The following is a 20,000-nucleotide window of genomic DNA, read 5'->3' as shown; positions in this document are numbered from 1 at the left end:
GAGTGAAGAAAGTCTCATTGTGTCGTAGTACCACTTTGTTTTGTGTGAAACCGCTCTGTGAACTATACATCTCTCGTCTCGCGCAATATATACGTCACCTTAGCTCTGTTCCCCAACACATGTAACATTGTCTTACCTGATGTGTTTTATCCAGTGTCTTTTTATCAGCTGGGAAGAGAAAGAAGGAGCGAGACGTCCGCTGCTCGTGTGAGTAACGTTTCATCCCGGAAAACCACAGACATCGTAGCTTCAGAGAGACGTCACTTAGACACTTTAAAACAGTGGTTCTCAAACTTTTTTTTAATATGGTACCCCCTTTGAGCTGTTTTTTAAGCCAAGTACCCCCTGACCAGCACTAATTATTTTTGGTAGAAAAAAAAAGTCAATATAAAGAGGAACAGTACAGCGATGTCAGTGATAGATTTACTAAACAATAGCTTTGTAACTGGAAAAAACATTTAAATGCTGATGAGAAAAGGAGACAAAACCTGTAAAAAAAAGGAAAGAGACGGTAGAAAGAAGGAAGGAAGGCAAGAATAGGTCGAAAAAAAGTATCAAAAACTTCGAAAAAAGCGAGAAACTTGTAAAAAAGTAGGACAGTAGAAGGAAGGAAGGCTAGATTAGGTCCAAAGAAGGCAACAAAAATGTCACATTTTTGGTAGGAAAAAAAGTCTACATGATGAAGAGTTTTTGTGATTGTTGCGGCCAAAGATCCTTGATTATGCGGCACGTTTGCTTAAAAAATGCGATGGAATATGCGGGATATTTATGCAATTTTATGCGATGAAATTGCGGGAACTTGCAAAAATTGCGGGAACTTGCAAAAACTGCGGTTTCCTCATGGCTTCATCGCGGGGTTTGCAGCTTTTCGATGATGTTCACGTCACGTGATTATGTCACTTCATAACATTCCCATGGCAACAGGGGAAAATGGCTGCTCTTGTGTGAAGTAAACGCAACATTTTTCAACTTTCTGCTAAGATATATGTGATTTTTTTGCAACGAAAATGCGGGGATTATGAAATCATGCAAGACCGCATATTTTGCGTAGAAATCGGCAATTTATGCGGCGAAAGTGCGGCGTATTTGAAAAAATGCGGCCACCACATAAATATGCGGACTTTGGCTGATTATGCATTGAATTATGCGATCGCATAATCACGTTTTTCTGGAGAGACTGACTATTAAACAATTTGTTAAATATCTCACGTACCCCCTGCAGTCCTCCAAAGTACCCATAGGGGTACACGTACCCCCATTTGAGAAACACTGCTTTAAAGTGTCTCTCAGTCTTTCTAATTATGTATTCACAGTCTGATACTTCAACAGTTTTACCACAAACTGAGACTTTCTTCACTTGCTAAATTATCTTGTTAACAGACAAACATCATAGGCAATTTTTAATTAATGGCTCAATTTAAACGGGATCAAATAATTACTTGAGTTTCACAGTTCAAAACCGTTAATATTTTTTTTCCAAAATCAGGTCCCATGGTAGTCAACCGGAAGGTTAGATTCTTCGCCTCTTTATAGCTTGCTATCATTAACCCTTATGTTGTCCTCCCGTTGTCCATGCAACTTTTGGTAATTCAAAATGAAAACTTTTTTTCAACGTTTTGGTCATCTTTTTTGACATTTTTGTTGTTTTTCCCGATGTTTTGTCACTTTTCCAATGTTATAGTAAATTTTTTGTGCACTTTCTTTGACGTTTGTTGTTTTTTCCCCACGTTTTTGAAGCTTTTCCCAACTTTTTCGTCACTTTTTTTTACGTTCTTTTAGCAATTTTTTTTTTCAAAAGCCATAAAATCAAATAAAACACCCAAATTCAATGAAAATAGTGAAGTGATCATTCATTTTACTTGTGAAGAGCGTTTTAGGGAACCATCACAAATGTCTGATATAGATTTTTTTTTTAAAATTGGTCAAATTTGACCCAAGGACAACAGGAGGGTTAAACAAGAAAAGGTCCCACAGTGCTGCGGAGGAGGGTCTGACTAGTCCACACAGCATTCCTGGATGAGAGAAAAATGTGCTCTGGTTTATTGGCATTTCTTTAAACCAATCACAATAGTCTTGGGCGGCGCTAAACTCCGGACGGAGCCACGGTGCCTCTGCAAAATAGCCTCAGGAAGGAACTTGTTTTGGTGGAACGTGTACGTTCAAAAGTAGTTGTAGTCGTGCAACAGAAAACTCAGATTGGACAGATAGTCTAGCTAGCTGTCTGGATTTACCCTGCAGAGATCTGAGGAGCATTTAACCATAGTCCTCACAAATCCACCGGAGGTTAGAACGGCAACACAGAGACAGAGGAAGGGGACGGACATCTGGCCGAATTTTTCGGCGGAAACGGAACAATCCCGGAAGTGGAACATCGTGGATATAGACTAAAAGGTTAGGAACTAACAAAACTAACAAACTAACTAACTGATGGAAGCAGCGGTAGAGCAGCAACTCTGTGTTCTGCAAGGTAAAATGACTTTGTCAAAAGGGGTCTGGAGGCTTTGAAGAGATTTTAAAGTACGTCATGTCAGGAGCATGCCTATGTTCCCACAGCACAATGGTCCCACAGCCCAATGGTACCACAGACCTATGTTCCCACAGCCCGATGTCCCACAGCCCTATGGTCTCACAGCCCTATGTTCCCACAGCCCGATGTCCCACAGCCCCTAAGATTTTTTTCAAAATTAGGCCCTATGTTCCCACATTTATAAGATTTCTTTCTCCAAAATTAGGCCCTATGGTCCCACATTTATAAGATTTCTTTCTCCAAAATTAGGCCCTATGGTCCCACATTTATAAGATTTCTTTCTCCAAAATTAGGCCCTATGTTCCCACATTTCCTTTTTCATAAATTTGTATCGGATTTTATCCCCCTAACCCTAACCCTAAAAAATGTTGTGGGAGGATAGGGCTTACATTGTAGGACATTTTAAAAATGTTCTAGAAATGTGGGAACATCAGCATCAGAAATACTTTAATAATCCCAGGGGGAAATTATTTTTTTCATAGGGCCTAATTTTAAGAAAAATCTTAGAAATGTGGGAAAATAGGGCTGTGGGAACATCGGTTGGACCCCTTCATTGTCCTTCGACAGATAATAGCATAAAAAACAAAACCTTGAAACAAGAAGCTTGTTCCCTTCGTGTCAAGACATTCTATCAGTGAAGCAGAGAAATGATCCTCGACTGCGGCGAGATAATCAGAGTAAAAATATCCTGGGATAAACGGAGTAAATCTGGATTCACACCGTGAAATCCCTGACGGCATTTTCACACAAGCTGACCTACTCACCTGGGTCGGATCTGGGTCACAGCCGCTCTGAGTCAACGCCGCCTTCAACTCACAGGACCTCAGCTCTCTGCAGAACCTCCACAGTCATAAAACCTCATTCAAGCTCTTGTTTAAATCATCACGAAATAAGAACAAAAGAGCCAAACGTGCCTCTATTCATCATAAATCTTACAACATTCTAAGAAATATGAACTATCCAAAGGGCAAATAATTCAAAAATGTTAGAAAAACTTTAGGTAGCCTACCAAGGAAAGCTACTTTCAATGTCTTTTCTTTTCACAAATAGGATCCAAAATTGGTGGAAGAAATTAACATTTGCAGCCAAGATAATGGCTTTCTCTGACATAAGCATGTAGCTGTAACAGGGTATGCAATGTAAACATTGCAGTAGTGTCCTGAAACTATTAGTTATTTTAAGATGTAAAAATATACAGAAAGGTTGTCTTATCAGGTAATAATTTGACAGATCGGTGGTGGCAGTTTGTAAAGCAGTCTGTGTGTGAAAGTGAAAGCTGATATTCTGCTGGCTCACAGTTTCAGCCTCAGTACTGGGTGAACCTCTGTAATCCTATTAATGCTGCCCGTCTGCGTGTGTGTGTGTGTGTTGTCCTGTTATAGAAAGTGGCTTACAGGCCCAGATCTACATAAACAGATAAACAGTGCAGGCATTAAGGTTATGGAGCCAGGTGGAGGATTCCAGACGATTAGCACGCGAATGTCACCAGAGGAGATGACTCAGGTAATGCTAGCTGGTTAGCAACATGCTAATGGAGATTCCCAGCAGTGGACAAAGACTGATGTTAGGAGAACAAAATCTGTGAACTGGTTATTAATGGGAAAAAAATCTTTTGTGCTGAGAGCTTAGTTCCAGATAGTCTTGCATTGACAGATGGAGCAAGGTCTGGCTACACCACAGATGCATTCTGGGATGGGAGAAAAAAACGCTCTGGGTTGTTTGCATTTCTTTAAACCAATCACACCGGTCTTGGGCAGCGCTAAGCTCTGGACGCAGCGACGGTGGCTCTGCTAAATAGTCTCAGGAAGGAACTTGTTCTGGTGGAACATTTGACAATATTAAATTAACTGTTGACACAATACAGTAACGTGAGCTATTTAAATTAGCTGATACATGGTTAAACCTCATTATCTCTTACCAGTGTATCTCTGTGTGTACTTCGTCCACAGCAATCCCACCAATCAGAGGAAATGACCTAAACATATTCTTTGTAAATATTTACAATCATTCCCTGAAAGAACCGAGTAGACCTGCCTTGTTGCACCATCCAAATGTTCTTCTAAACTTGACATTTTCAGCATGTAGCTCGCTAGCTCGAAGGTTGTTGTTTCCCGAAGAGAACGGAGTTTGAGAACGGAAACACACGGAGAGAGGAAGGTGGAAGGACATTCTGTGCATGATGTCAGGCAGTTATCCTGGAAATGTACTTCCGTTGATGCAGACTACTTTTTAGATTACAGGGTTTTCATCCCTTTCCTGTTCAGTGAAAACAAAAACACAATATCTTCATGTGTATATTATTATGAAAAGGAAAGACTCACATCAGGGCTAAAAAAAATACGTTATCTGTAGTTATATCAAAATAGAAGTTGACTCTTTACGGTAATACGGTTAACACATTCTCACTCCCATCGTGTGACATATGGTTGCCTGGTCAGGTGCCTTTGGAGTTGATATTGACGCTATTGACGGGACGGTTGGCTTTAGGAAAAGAAGAACGGGACAGTTGGGTTTAGGAAAAGAAGAACGGGACAGTTGGGTTTAGGAAAAGAAGAACGAGACAGTTGGGTTTAGATAAAGATGAACGGGACGGTTGGGTTTAGGTAAAGATGAACGGGACGGTTGGGTTTAGATAAAGATGAACGGGACGGTTGGGTTTAGATAAAGATGAACGGGACAGTTGCGTTTAGGAAAAGAAGAATGGGACAGTTGGGTTTAGGAAAAGAAGAACGGGACAGTTGGGTTTAGGAAAAGAAGAACGGGACGGTTGGGTTTAGGTAAAGAAGAATGGGACGGTTGGGTTTAGGTAAAGAAGAACGGGACAGTTGGGTTTAGGTAAAGAAGAATGGGACGGTTGGGTTTAGGAAAAGAAGAATGGGACGGTTGGGTTTAGGTAAAGAAGAACGGGAGTGTTAGGTTTAGGTAAAGAAGAACGGGACAGTTGGGTTTAGGAAAAGAAGAACGGGACGGTTGGGTTTAGGAAAAGAAGAACGGGACGGTTGGGTTTAGGTAAAGAAGAACGGGAGTGTTAGGTTTAGGTAAAGAAGAACGGGACAGTTGGGTTTAGGAAAAGAAGAACGGGACGGTTGGGTTTAGGTAAAGAAAAACGGGAGTGTTAGGTTTAGGTAAAGAAGAACGGGACAGTTGGGTTTAGGAAAAGAAGAACGGGACGGTTGGGTTTAGGTAAAGAAGAACGGGACGGTTGGGTTTAGGTAAAGATGAACGGGACAGTTGGGTTTAGGAAAAGAAGAACGGGACAGTTGGGTTTATGTAAAGAAGAACGGGACGGTTGGGTTTAGGTAAAGATGAACGGGACGGTTGGGTTTAGGTAAAGAACGGGACAGTTGGATTTAGGTAAAGAAGAACGGGACAGTTGGGTTTAGGTAAAGAAGAACAGGACAGTTGCGTTCAGGTAAAGAAGAGTTCGTAGTGAGAACAGGTAGCGGTCAGTTTGATTGAACGGAGAAACAAAAACCCTAAAATCATTCTTGCATCTCTACCTTTCCTCTCACATCCTCTGTGTCCTTCACACCAGACAGACGACAAACAACAAAACTCAGGTTTCAATAAAAGTGTGTGCAAATATATTTTCATTTCTTGTAATACAAACAACAATGATGAAAATGTGAACAATTAAAAAAACAAACCAGAGAATTACATTTTAAACAACATACAAAATATCCCGCGTGAACACAAACTCTCTGGCAGATACAGTGCATGTTATACATCACACGTTAGGTGAAGGTTCGTCATCTTCAGCATGTTAGAAAGTTAATAACAGGCTGCATTCATTTGTTAACAATATAATAGGATTATTGTGGAGGAATGTGAATTATTATATACACACTATGACTGATTGCAATTTTCAGTACATTCAGAAGAGAAATCTGCATCTGCAAACACATAAAAGTACAGACATAAGTCAGTATTCATTAACACATTTAGTATTTCTAAAAAGGTAAATAATCAAATGTAGAAATCAAACTTATTCCATATTTTTCCTCATCAACAAATCTCAGGTGTAGATGCACATTTTTAATAACTGCTCACTGTAGTTTTTTGTCAAACCAACAGGAGGAAATGGTAGCCTGGAAATCCAGACCCAAATCAGAAAGATTACAGGTCTGGCAATGAGTAATGAAAATGGCCCAACTCGAGGGGCGGCACCAAGCATGCATTTGAAAATCTCACTGCACGCAATTGGATAACACTACGACCAATCACAACAATACACGGGTTGACGTATCCAGAGCCCCATACGCTTGGAGCTAACGGTAGGTTTCCACACAGCGAAATTTCACTTCGCTCTCATTGAGGTTGAATGGAGACGGAAATCGCCGAGGCAAGCAAAACAAAGTTGACGAAAGTTTAACTTTATTCAAATGAGGACCACTCGAGAACCAATCAGGTCTGCGTGTTTGTGTTTGGAGGCGGGAGTTACAAAAAAAGTCTGACCAAGATGGCCTAGGTTATCAGCGCTGTATCATGAAAATTTGTATGTGATTAAAATGTTTCTACACGAACATTAGCACTTGTATCAACACGAATTGTGATTTATATGACACACAAACTTAGTCAGGGCACATACACCACTAAATAGACCACTGTATATGTTAGTTTAAACACTTGAACTTTTCAGCTAGCCGAACACTAGTTCGGACACTGGATTTCATTGTAAAGCCTAGCCAGGCAGCTAGGCTACTTGTGCATTTGTTTGATTACATTTTGTTGGCGAACATTGACGCTTGTATCAACACAGATTTCACAAGCTACAATAGCAACGATAGCTTGCTAACAAACTACCTGCTAGCTATGTTACCAAGCTTCAACCCTCTCTGCTAACTGCCTAGCAGCCGGTGTTCTGTTGCGGTCTGGCGTGTTGTTTTCGCGACCACGCCCCCGAGGCAGTATTTCGCTGGCCAAAATTTGCTTGGTGTTTCGCTGTGTGGAACCCTACCATAACTGGTAGATTAGACAGTTAGCTACCAGAGGAGCTAACTGGTAGATTAGACTCTTAGCTACCAGAGGAGCTAACTGGTAGATTAGACTCTTAGCTACCAGAGGAGCTAACTGGTAGATTAAACTCTTGCCGTATCCGGTCGCCAAAACAGCAAAAACGTCCTTCTTGCAAAGGAACGATTGGAGCGCCATCTTCCTCCTTTAGATAAAATGCCAAGTCTAACTCGTTCATTGTAGCGGCCAAAGCCGTTTCAAACAACTAGTGTTCATCCGTAGCCATCTTGCAATGTTTACTAATGACTTGGACGTCGCAGCGCTGTCGTCATCTGTTTAGCTCGCCTCTGGCCCGCCTATATCAGATACACCGATGTGATTGGTGCAGCTCGGCTACAAGGGCATAGTTAATGAGCATCATTACTGAATGCCAGAGTGACTCGCTGAGCAAATTACAATTGTGCTCTCGTGAAAAGTCTGGATTTCCAGGGTAAGGAAATAGTGCATTTGTTGGGGACTATTTTCAGCGGTGGATGAATCCACATTTGGTGCTCTTTACCAGTGGTTCTCAAACTAAGATAATTTCTGGGGGTTGGGGAGGGAAAACTGAAATAACATATTCTAGACTGGTGAATGTTTTTCTTACATTACAGTGTGAGTTTGGTACATTTAATGTGTTATACTCAGAGCTATATCATAGTGGGGGGGTCTGGGTTTTGAGTGTCAAAGACTTCATTTCCTGCATTCTGACACACTATTATGCACCAATTTACCGTGAAAATACCTTTATTTAGCCTATGCGATGAAGAAAAACACAGATGACAATTCAAAATATATCAAAAATATAAAGGAAAAGTATGTTGTTGCGTATCATTGGGGATTTTAAGTGGGTAGATGGAAATCCTGGAGCTTTCTTAGTGGGTATACTGCGTATTCCTGCGTATCACGTAGACTACACCACTGGTTTTTAGAGACAAACCTGTTCTTCCAGCGCACGCAATGGGCGCATAGTTACAGAAACTCAGCGGTGCACGACCACGCGCCGAGACAGCTTGCGGAGCCTTCGCGCTGGAAACGACAGCCATGGTGACGCGCACCTCCCACCGGGAACACCATAAATTAAGCTTTACCAGGACATTTGGCGCTCTTATACTTCCTCACCTTACTTCCTGCTTTGCTCCCGTCAGAACTACTGCGGCCACTAGAGGGCGCCACCGCTAGAAACCTAAATGTAGGTCAGAATGATGCTGGAACAAACGACTTGTGGGGGCATTTTTCAAGGGATGAAAGTCTCGGCTCTTAACAACAATGGAGCTCTTATATGAACGACTTGTTTGTAGGACCAAAAAATAATTTTTGGTTAGTTTCTTGTTTTGATCTGCACGTGAGATTTGTTGAGAAAAATATAGAATATCACCGGATTTATCCCAACGATTTATTTGTTGTTTTTTGCCTAATTTGGTTTAGCGAAAAGTAAATCATCGTGTTGTTAATTATCTCTCACGCAGACAGTGTCGATTATAAAAACTCTCTCAGATTATATAAATGTACATGCTGTAATACCTTTTCACCTGAAAACTTACATAAACTGACAAAAACAAGTTCTCGTTTATCCGGTCGAACTAACAAACGTTTTGTAAAACCACATCTGTAATGGGTCAAAATATCTACTAATCACAGTAAATCCTAATTCATTCATCATTATTACAAGGCCAACACCGTCCTCGTGTTATTTCGGGTATTTTGAGGAGGTTTTAACCACTTTAGCAGGAGTTTAAAGTCTGTAGTTAACAGGGCTGGGTATCGGGACTTTAAATTGACACCTGCCAACCCGCCAAAAGCGGGTAAAAGTGAACTTTGGCGGTAACATTGTTAAGTTACTAGCCAATTTGGCCGCTGATGAATGAAGCAAATAACTCTGCGTCTGTTTCAATCGGCAGGCTGCAAAATGTTTTTCCAGATTGGTCTGTTTTCGCCAAAACAATTTGGCCGTTGTTTTGTTTGTTTGACTTGGAAACGTAATATTTTTCTGGCAACACTGCTTCTAGTTCTAATCCTACATATCCCATGAACACTTTGTTTGTAACGTTTCGTATAACTGGTGGATATGTGCCTAGCGTGTGGTATCGATCATGAACTCAACGGCGCAAAACAAACAGAGGAGCTAAGATTAAAGTAAAGTTCGTTAGGGAAAAAACTAAGTCAAACATATATGTGGCTAGTGAAAAGTCTGATTGGCTAGTAACTTTAAAAAACTGTACTAGCCGTGTTGGTTGGTGATTAAAAAAGTTATTTACAGCCCTGGTAGTAACCCCTTTAGCAGGATTTTAAAGTCTGTATTTAACAGAGCTGGGTATCGCTAGCCGATACATTTAGGGTGTTTATTAGCCAAGTGGCTAACAGCCAGAATTGGAAATAAATACTTATTTTCTGATCATTATGAGCTGGTTAATCATGCGTGCAGTCACTTCATTACACTCTCAATTGAGCCTGGGCCCAATCTGAAGTGTTTCCAAAGAAAACAAAGAAATTCTATCCTTTAAAAACCAAAAATCTGCAATGTTTTTGAGAAACCACGCCCCCCCCCCCCCAAAACTACGACACAATGTCATGTTAATTACCGACACATAAACACAGAAATGGAGTCGTGATTGCGAGGACATGGAGAAGTTGTAGAAGCTAAAACGGGGTGTTAAGTTGGTCTTCAATCGAGAGAGACCCGTTATAGTAAAGCTCAAACCGGTGTAGTCTAATCTAGTCTGGCCCAGTCTGCCGTTGTGCATCCCAAGACCAGTTCGTACTGGTCTGATCGAGCCCGGTCCGGTCTACGCAGCCACACAGTGGTTGGGTCTGCGGGACATGACGTATCCTCTCCGGCAGACGCAGCGGAACGAGCCTTCTGTGTTCACACAGCGAGCGTTCACACACGGGAAGCCCACGCCGACGTTGTCCTCACACTCGTTTACATCTGCAAACCCACACACGCACACACACACACACACCCAAACACGCACACACATACACAGAGACACACACACAAGCGCACAGATAGGCAGAGAGACACACACACACACACACCCAAACACGCACACACATACACACACACACACACACACACACACAGAGACACACACACACACAAGCGCAGATAGACAGAGAGACACACACACACACACACACACACAAACACATACACAGAGACACACACACACACAAGCGCACAGATAGACAGAGAGAGACACACACACACACACACATAAACACACACACACACACACACACACACAGACACACACTTTCAATAATGTCATTTTCAATACATATCTGCGAGGAGTCAGAGCAGTGGTCTTCTCTCCGTACCTATACACGTCATGGAGGTCATGTCCAGTTCGTATCCTTGGTAACAGTCACAGGTGTAGCCCTCGGCAACGCGAATACACCTGCCGTTCTCACAGCCGTGCAGAATCCCACAATCCTCTGCTGTGCCCAGGCCGGCGTAGGACTCGTAACGCCCTGAAAGACGAGAGAAGACCTTTTATGAATGAAATTTAAGACCTGTATCACGACATAAAAGTACAACGAAATGCAGAGTCAGAAAAGTACTCGCAAAGTAAATGAATGTATTCAAATTGAATAAAAGTGACAGAGTAATAATGATCTGTACATACAGACAGAGAATTATATTTGGACGAGCGAAAGAAAGAACTACATATATACCACAGATTTACCAACAAAATATATACTTCAGTGAATCTAAGAATTTTTAAGGCCAACAATTTTGATTTTGAAATTTTAGACTTTTTAAGACCCCGCGGAAACCTTGTAGAATTACGAGAACATGATTTGCGCACACGCACACACATGCACACACATGCACACACAGAGACACATACACACAGAGACAGACACACACACACACACACACACAAACAGAGACACATATACACACACACACACACACAGATACACACAGAGACACATACACACACAGAGACACACACACACACACACACACACACACACACATGATTTAGTTGAAATAATACCACTCACTCTCATAGACCCTGCGCGGGGCCCCCCCTCCTCCCCTCTCAGTGAACGGCGGGCCCTGCCTCCACGGCTCCTCAGCGTCCTCTGTGTCCGGCTGCAGCTCCACTGGGTAGGGCGCCAGGTTGAGAGGGGGTGCGTCGGGCCAGGCCGGAGGGGGAGGCCGCGCCTCGAACCCCCTCTCGGCCCGGGGGTCGGCATCGGGGGGGCCAAAGTCTCCTTCAGGGTAGTAACCGGTGCTGGGGACACACAGACACACACACACACTGCTGTCAACATCAACACAGAGAGGCTTGTTCACGTTGTTAAAGCCTGAACATTTGTTACACAATCGCCGTTTCTTCGTTACGGAGAAACCAATCTGAGTAGCAGTCAGAATGGCTGCCGAGGAGGAGGTATTCATCTTCCTGAAAACGCAACCAGGTGTACCTGATAGAGTCACTAACAAACTTAGGTCGATCTAAGAGCACGGCGTGAAGCGCCTGGTGCAGGTGCGTTTAGGGCATGTCCAAATCCACTTTTGCTAGTTTGACGGCGAAAAAAAGGGGTTGTACTTAGTGTCTTCATTAATCAGAGGTGTGTTTTGGGCGTAACATGCAATCAACCAATCAGAGATCATCTCCCATTCCCTTTAAAAGCCAGGCGCGTTTGGACCTTGGAGCATTGCTGTTATGATGGAGGATTTGCACCGTAATATTTTTATTTGTAATCTTCTGCATGTGTGTGTGCTGCTGTGCGTCCCTGTGTGTGTAACAAGCATAGTGTGCGCGCTGTGCACGAGTCTAGGAGCATTTTACTAATGCTCTGTTAAAATAACAATGAAATGCTGCGTTATTGACTTTAGACCAGGTTGTTGTTGGTCAATGGTGCGATCACTTCCCGCTGCCTCAAGATAGCAATACGCCCAGAATGCACCTGAACACACCTCCCTGTAAGACCAGAACGCCCAGAATGCACCTGAACACACCTCCCTGAAAGACCAGCACGCCCATGGGCGCACAGATGGGTGCAGGTGCATTTGCTATTTAAACAACGTGGGCGCTGGACGGGAAACTGACAACTGCGTCGGTCTTAAACTAGCAAAAACACTTGCGTTGGGCTTTGCACTGCGCCGGGTGCTAGATAGGGCCATTAGTCTTCTTCCTGTTTGCTGATGCCAACAAATCCCCAAAACTAAATAAAAACAATGAAATACAAAAAACAGAGGAATCATAAAAACATAAAACCCCTGAAGATGAAATAAAGTTTAAAATACATTAAATGGGCAAAGAGGGGATGATATAACCGACAACAGATTGAATATTCATAAACGCTCTCCTATGAAAGAGAGTTTTAAGAATGGGATTGGTATAAAATGATCGGCAGGGAAGTTAAATAGGGCTGCACGACATATCGGTTTTTAATCGTCATCGCCATGTCAACTGGCGCAATAAACACATGGTGAAAGACACTCAATATATTCAACAACGGTATCACGTGTTTTCCTTATATTGTGCAGCCCTAATGTTGAACATCATAACGTGCCTTTATAGACCCACGCAGCCTGTAATGTTTGTATTATGATTATGATTCACGTGTGGCCACCTGTACTCCTGCCTGCCGTAGGATCCGTCCGGTGTCCTCCCTCTGAAGGCCGTCCTGCTGCCGCCCCCTGCAGAGTAGTCCTCGTAGTCAGGGAAGGAGTCGGTACTGTAGGGGGGGAGGTACGGAGGACCTGAGGAGGCAGGAGAGGAGACAGGAGAGGAGACAGGACAGGAGAGGAGACAGGAGACAGGAGAGGAGACAGGACAGGAGAGGAGACAGGAGACAGGAGACAGGAGACAGGAGAGGAGACAGGAGACAGGAGATGAGACAGGAGAGGAGACAGGAGAGGAGACAGGAGAGAAGAAAGGAGACAGAAGACAGGAGAGGAGACAGGAGAGGAGAAAGGAGACAGAAGACAGGAGAGGAGACAGGAGATAGGAGAGGAGACAGGAGAGGAGACAGGAGAGGAGAAAGGAGACAGAAGACAGGAGAGGAGACAGGAGACAGGAGAGGAGAAAGGAGACAGAAGACAGGAGAGGAGACAGGAGACAGGAGAGGAGTAAGGAGACAGGAGACAGGAGACAGGAGACAGGAGAGGAGACAGGAGAGGAGAAAGGAGACAGAAGACAGAAGACAGGAGAGGAGACAGGAGACAGGAGACAGGAGAGGAGAAAGGAGACAGAAGACAGAAGACAGGAGAGGAGACAGGAGACAGGAGAGGAGACAGGAGACAGGAGAGGAGACAGGAGACAGGAGACAGGAGAGGAGAAAGGAGACAGAAGACAGAAGACAGGAGAGGAGACAGGAGACAGGAGAGGAGACAGGAGACAGGAGACAGGAGAGGAGACAGGAGAGGAGACAGGAGACAGGAGACAGGAGAGGAGACAGGAGAGGAGACAGGAGACAGGAGAGGAGACAGGAGAACAAAACATGTATTAAGGGAGAAATCTGAGATAAAAAAGTAATCCCTAAATAAATAAACTCAAAACCACAAACTTTAATGGGATTTATAAATAAATTAGAGAATAAAGAAGAAAAACAGTCATAAATAATAATAATAATAATAATAATAATAATAATAATAATAATAATAATAATAATAATAATAATAATAATATGTATAAATAATTGGAGGTTTAAAATTTCAGGACTCACCCGCTCCCCCGCGGACTCGTCCGGCTCCTGGTCTCGCTCCGGTTTCTCCTCCGGAGAGGGAGGACGCAGGGAGGAAGGAGCTGCACAGAGAGGAGTAGCCCTCTGCAGACACACACACACACACACACACACACACACACACACACAGAATATTACCTATCTGAATACATAACACATACACAATAACCTACACATTACCCTTTAATACTCTTTAAAACCCTTTACGACGGGGAACTGAAGCTGTCATCTCTGCTTTCTTCAAAGCCACCAGACTCCTTTGACAAAAACAGACATTTTATCTTGCCGAACACGGGAGTTGCTGCTCTACAGCTGCCTCCATCGCTTAGTTAGTTAATGTTATTGTGTCACTTTGGTGTTCTGACGGGTAAGTTCAGATTCACCAAAGTGACCCAAAAACACAAACTAACCAAGCGATGAAGGCAGCGGTAGAGTAGTAACTCCCGTTTTCTGCGAGGTAAAATTACTGATTTTGTCAAAGGATAAGGATCTGGGATCACTTCATGCATCTTAAAGGGGAACTATGCAGTTTTTTTTTAGTTTAATTGACCTTAACTGAACAGCTTCGGAGTCATTGGAATGGTTATATGACTTTTTTTCGGGTTGAATGGTGGTCGTCGAGGAGCTCTATAGAGAAACCTGTAGGGGGGGGGGGCTCTATAGAGAAACCTGTAGGGGGGGGGCTCTATAGAGAAACCTGTATGAGGGGCTCTATAGAGAAACCTGTAGGGGGGGGGGCTCTATAGAGAAACCTGTATGGGGGGCTCTATAGAGAAACCTGTATGAGGGGCTCTATAGAGAAACCTGTAGGGCTCTATAGAGAAACCTGTAGGGGGGGCTCTATAGAGAAACCTGTATGAGGGGCTCTATAGAGAAACCTGTAGGGGGGGGCGCTCTATAGAGAAACCTGTAGGGGAGCTCTATAGAGAAACCTGTAGGGGGGGGGCTCTATAGAGAAACCTGTAGGGGAGCTCTATAGAGAAACCTGTAGGGGGGCTCTATAGAGAAACCTGTATGAGGGGCTCTATAGAGAAACCTGTAGGGGGGGGCGCTCTATAGAGAAACCTGTAGGGGAGCTCTATAGAGAAACCTGTAGGGGGGCTCTATAGAGAAACCTGTAGGGGGGGGGCTCTATAGAGAAACCTGTATGGGGGGGGGGCTCTATAGAGAAACCTGTAGGGGAGCTCTATAGAGAAACCTGTAGGGGGGGGGCTCTATAGAGAAACCTGTAGGGGGGGCTCTATAGAGAAACCTGTAGGGGGGGGGCTCTATAGAGAAACCTGTAGGGGGGGCTCTATAGAGAAACCTGTATGGGGGGCTGGGGCTCTATAGAGAAACCTGTAGGGGGGCTGGGGCTCTATAGAGAAACCTGTAGGGGGGGTTGGGGCTCTATAGAGAAACCTGTAGGGGGGGGGCTCTATGGAGAAACCTGTAGGGGGGCCTCTATAGAGAAACCTGTATGGGGGGGGGGCTCTATAGAGAAACCTGTAGGGGGGGGGCTCTATGGAGAAACCTGTATGGGGGGGGGGGCTCTATAGAGAAACCTGTAGGGGGGGGGCTCTATGGAGAAACCTGTGGGGGGGGCTCTATAGAGAAACCTGTAAGCTCTATAGAGAAACCTGTAGGGGGGGGGGCTCTATGGAGAAACCTGTAAGCTCTATAGAGAAACCTGTAGGGGGGCTCTATGGAGAAACCTGTAGGGGCTCTATAGAGAAACCTGTAGGGGGGGGCGCTCTATAGAGAAACCTGTAGGGGGGGGGGCTCTATAGAGAAACCTGTAGGGGAGCTCTATGGAGAAACCTGCCAGCAAAAAGAGAAAACAATGAAGAAATGGCCAAAACTGCATAGCACTGTCACTACCCGATGTGAGTCGAGTACCGATGTGAGTTGTGCATGCTCAGATTTAAACGGTTTTCGGCATAACGTGTCATACTGAAATTTGTGAAATCCATAAAATAATAAACTTTTCTCATTACAAACAATAACAGAAGACGGAAATCATTTAAAAAAAACGGTGTAGCTATCTATGTTTGTTTGATTGCTAACGTTAGCTCAAAACGCCATTCAAGTGACAGCCTTTGTTGTGTTTGATAGCTAACTTGTAGCTAGCAGTTTATTTCAAAAACGTTTTAGCTATCTATGATTGTTTGATTGCTTGTTAGCTCAAAACGCTGTTAGCATCTTGTAGGCTACTTGTCGCAAAGTGACGCATGTGCGACTCGCATCTGTACTCGACTCACATCGGGTAGTGACAGCGCCTCTTTGAGCCGCCTGAATCAGTGTCTGACACACGTTGTTGGTGTTGTTGTTGGTGCAATGAGGTGTTTACCGGAGTCGGTGGGGGGGCAGAGGGCACACTCCATCCCCCAGCCCTCTCCGTACAGACAGCAGCAGTCCGTGTAGGTAACCTGAGCTCCGAGCAGAGGACTCTGACACACCAGGTCTGCGGTGACTTGCTGCCAGCACAAAGACAGGTTCTCATCTGGAAGGACAGACAGGACACAGCTGGGTTACTTTTTTAACTCTCTACGGGGGGTTTATGTGCTGGATAGTTTACATCCACGACGTTCCGCTTCCAGGATTGCTCAGGTGCCAACAGAAATTCCTCGGGATGTCACTTTTTGTCCGGATGTCCGTCCCCTTCCTCTGTCTCTGTGTTGGCGTTCTAACCTCCGGTGGATTTGTGAGGACTATGGTTAACTGCTCCTCAGATCTCTGCAGGGTAAATCCAGACAGCTAGCTAGACTATCTGTCCAATCTGAGTTTTCTGTTGCACGACTAAAACTACTTTTGATCGTACACATGTTCCACCAAAACAAGTTCCTTTCGGAGACTATTTAGCAGAGGCACCGTGGCTCCGTCCGGTGCCCAAGGCGATTGTGATTGGTTTAAAGAAATGCCAATAAACCGTCCAGGAATGTTGTGTGGACTAGCCAGACCCTCCTCCGCAGCGCTGTGGAGGAGGGTCTGACTTCTGGTGTTTTTTAGACAAAACACAGTAATAGGACTTGGTTTGTCTGGTTTTCTAAACTCTATAGTCCCTTTCCGACCAGAGGGATTTTCCGACTGGACCAATTTGGAGATTATGAAGTTCCTCTTTCAGCTCCTACTTCAGGGCAGGGTCTTTTCCCTTTTCTGCATAGTGGTGGTTAGATGGCTGTGTTATAATAACAAAAGGTCAGTTCCTTACAGGGCCAACCCTAGACTTTTGGGGGCCCTAAGCAGGATTTGGTTTGGGGACTCTCCACATTGCAACATGTTGCCACTGCACCTGGTACTTAACGAATTTGTGTATTGTAAATATTAGTTTAAGCACTCATAATGTACAAATACGCATTTAAAGACTAATGTGAGACCTATTAGCAGCAACACTATCTTTAAATAGACCGGCTCTGTTACGACCTCTATTGTGGGACATTTCAAGCGCTCTTGGGGGCCCTCTGGTAGCCACGGGGCTCTAAAAGCCGCTTAGTTCGCTTATGGGTCGGGCCAGCTCTGGTTCCTATGGCCACTTGGCCAGTGCGAATGCAAATGGAAAAAACGGTTTTGGGGGAGAGTAGTTAGTAGAACTGTTTAGAAGTGGACTGTTCCTATAACTACGTTCCTGTAACTACTTGGTCGGAAAGAGGCTTATGATGACTAAGGACATGTTTTGCTGATGATACAAGTGTTATCTGTCCCTGGTTTTAATGGCTGGATTACAGTAAAGTGATGTATTTTTTTTAACTTACCAGACTGTTGTAACTATTCTATTATTTGCCTTTACCCACTTAGTTATTATATCCACATTACTGATGATTATTTACCAAAAATCTCATTGTATAAATATGCTTAGCACCAATTGTCAACCTTACAATATCGCCGCAATATCGATATCGAGGTATTTGGTCAACCATATCGTGATATTAGATTTTTTCCATATCGCCCAGCTCTACCTTCAGTACTCCGTCTGGGTTTGCAGTATATTCTTGGATTTTCTCCGATCAAATATTTGGCGGTCCAATCAGCGAACAGAGGGAGTGGCTGAGAACGATGACGTTGAGGTCGTGCGCTAGAAAGCTGTGAGCGAAGACCAGAGTCTGGTAGGACCAGGCTAGTGTACCAGAGTCTGGTAGGACCAGGCTAGTGTACCAGAGTCTGGTAGGACCAGGCTAATGGACCAGAGTCTGGTAGGACCAGGCTAGTGGACCAGAGTCTGGTAGGACCAGGCTAGGGGAAACAGTGCATGACACTCTAAAGATAAAACAAACAATATAAGTAAAGAGAATAAAGAGTAAAATGTGTTTCCAGTATTGCGAAGACAGAGGATGACGATGAGGTACTTACCCACAGTGAGGTGGGACGAGTTGACACAGTTGCGTTGCGTGTCGTCCAGCACCAGAGGAGACGGACAGCGGCAGTAGTAGGAACCCACCGTGTTCACACACTGTCCTCCCACACAACTCTCCTCCTCACACTCATTATGGTCTGAGACAGACAGACAGACAGACGGGGAGGGAGACAGACAGACAGACAGAGGTGAATTCAGAGCAAATAAATTCAATGTGTGTGTGTGTGTGTGTGTGTGTGTGTGTGTGTGTGTGTGTGTGTGTGTGTGTGTGTGTGTGTTGTGCGTACCGACACACTCCAGCATTGTGCTGTCGTAGATGTATCCGTTGGGGCAGTAGCATTCATATCCGGGGATGTTGTTGACACACGTTCCAAACTTACACACCGCTGGATGGAAACGCTTACACTCGTCCACATCTGGCAGAGAACAACAGATCTTTATTAATATAACTTATTTTTTAAAAGGTGAAGCAAACAGTTTCCCTGATTATTAAAATCAACGTTGATATTTTTCAAATGCAAAAGACCCCAAGATCGCCATCGCTAAACTCACCAGACTGCATTTAAAATCGCAAAACACACTTCATTTAAAGTTGACAGACATAAAATAAAACTATCAAATGCTGTTGTTGGTTCATCTTTCCACTGTTCCAACAATCATCCCTCTGGTTTGGTTGAAATAAACCCTTAATTCACCCATTTACATGTGGGAATAGGCTGGCTCTATACACGCTAAAAGTACTGATTATTTAAAGTGCCCATATTATGAAAAAAAATCACTTTTTCTGGGATTTGGGGAGTTATTTTGTGTCTCTGGTGCTTCCACACACAAACAAACTTTGAAAACAAACATCCATGCTGTTTAGAGTGAGATACGGTTTCTGAATGTGTCCTGCCTTCAGTCTCCGGGTGAGCTGGTCAAAATCTGCACGGCTTTCTACGTCACTAGCCGAAACGAGCATGCTAGCTCGTTCTGAATGGCAAAACACTGCTACAACACAGACTAGTTCACCCTAATCTACAATATAAGTACTTCCATGTCCCTGTTCTGCAGGTATTCCACGCAAAGTTGGAAGTGCGCCCTCGTTTAGAAGAAGTCTCCCGGCTAATCCTGCCTTGTACTGACTAAAGTACTAGCTAGCTAGCTGATGTAATCCTAACCTAGCTACTGAGCATGTGCGACTCCCAACAAAGATGGGATAGAAGTGCGATGCCTCACTCTGTAGCTAAAACAGAGAGCTCAACACACACGGTGAAAAGAGGAGCTGCAGCAATGTGCAGTACAACAAAAATATGGCGTTTTTTTTAAATTAAACCATGTAAACCTATTCTGATATAACCTCAAAATACAATTATGAACCTGAAAATGAGAATAATATGAGCACTTTAAATGGGAGTCTGGTGCATAGCATGTGACGTTATAGTCCAGGTTGAAAAATACCAAAGT

At 43.8% G+C, this 20,000-nt stretch overlaps 2 protein-coding genes across 5 annotated transcripts in view; one reads left to right on the top strand and one right to left on the bottom strand.

Moving 5' to 3' along the window:
• Positions 1-20,000, top strand: part of LOC116034886 (NLR family CARD domain-containing protein 3-like) — a 972,843-nt gene that overhangs the window by 130,215 nt on the left and 822,628 nt on the right. The window lies entirely within an intron of this gene.
• The window catches only part of LOC116054949 (latent-transforming growth factor beta-binding protein 4), a 61,499-nt gene continuing 51,421 nt past the window's right edge, over positions 9,923-20,000 (bottom strand). For 3 of the 4 annotated variants that reach the window (XM_031306698.2, XM_036001596.1, XM_036001594.1), the window contains 8 exons: positions 18,842-18,970; positions 18,551-18,691; positions 16,554-16,706; positions 14,207-14,308; positions 13,112-13,241; positions 11,534-11,766; positions 10,841-10,993; positions 9,923-10,448 (listed from right to left, as the gene is read on the bottom strand). In XM_031306698.2, the coding sequence (XP_031162558.2) occupies positions 10,306-10,448; positions 10,841-10,993; positions 11,534-11,766; positions 13,112-13,241; positions 14,207-14,308; positions 16,554-16,706; positions 18,551-18,691; positions 18,842-18,970 (1,184 nt within the window). In that variant the 3' untranslated portion in view covers positions 9,923-10,305. Of the gene's footprint in view, positions 10,449-10,840; positions 10,994-11,533; positions 11,767-13,111; positions 13,245-14,206; positions 14,309-16,553; positions 16,707-18,550; positions 18,692-18,841; positions 18,971-20,000 lie in introns of all 4 variants that reach the window. The other variant, XM_036001595.1, reaches the window with a different exon arrangement.

The sequence above is a fragment of the Sander lucioperca genome, chromosome 5, assembly GCF_008315115.2.
Source record: "Sander lucioperca isolate FBNREF2018 chromosome 5, SLUC_FBN_1.2, whole genome shotgun sequence".
Lineage (NCBI taxonomy): Eukaryota > Metazoa > Chordata > Actinopteri > Perciformes > Percidae > Sander > Sander lucioperca.
The sequence above is the reverse complement of the archived record's forward strand: the minus strand, read 5'-3'. Positions and strand labels throughout refer to the sequence as shown.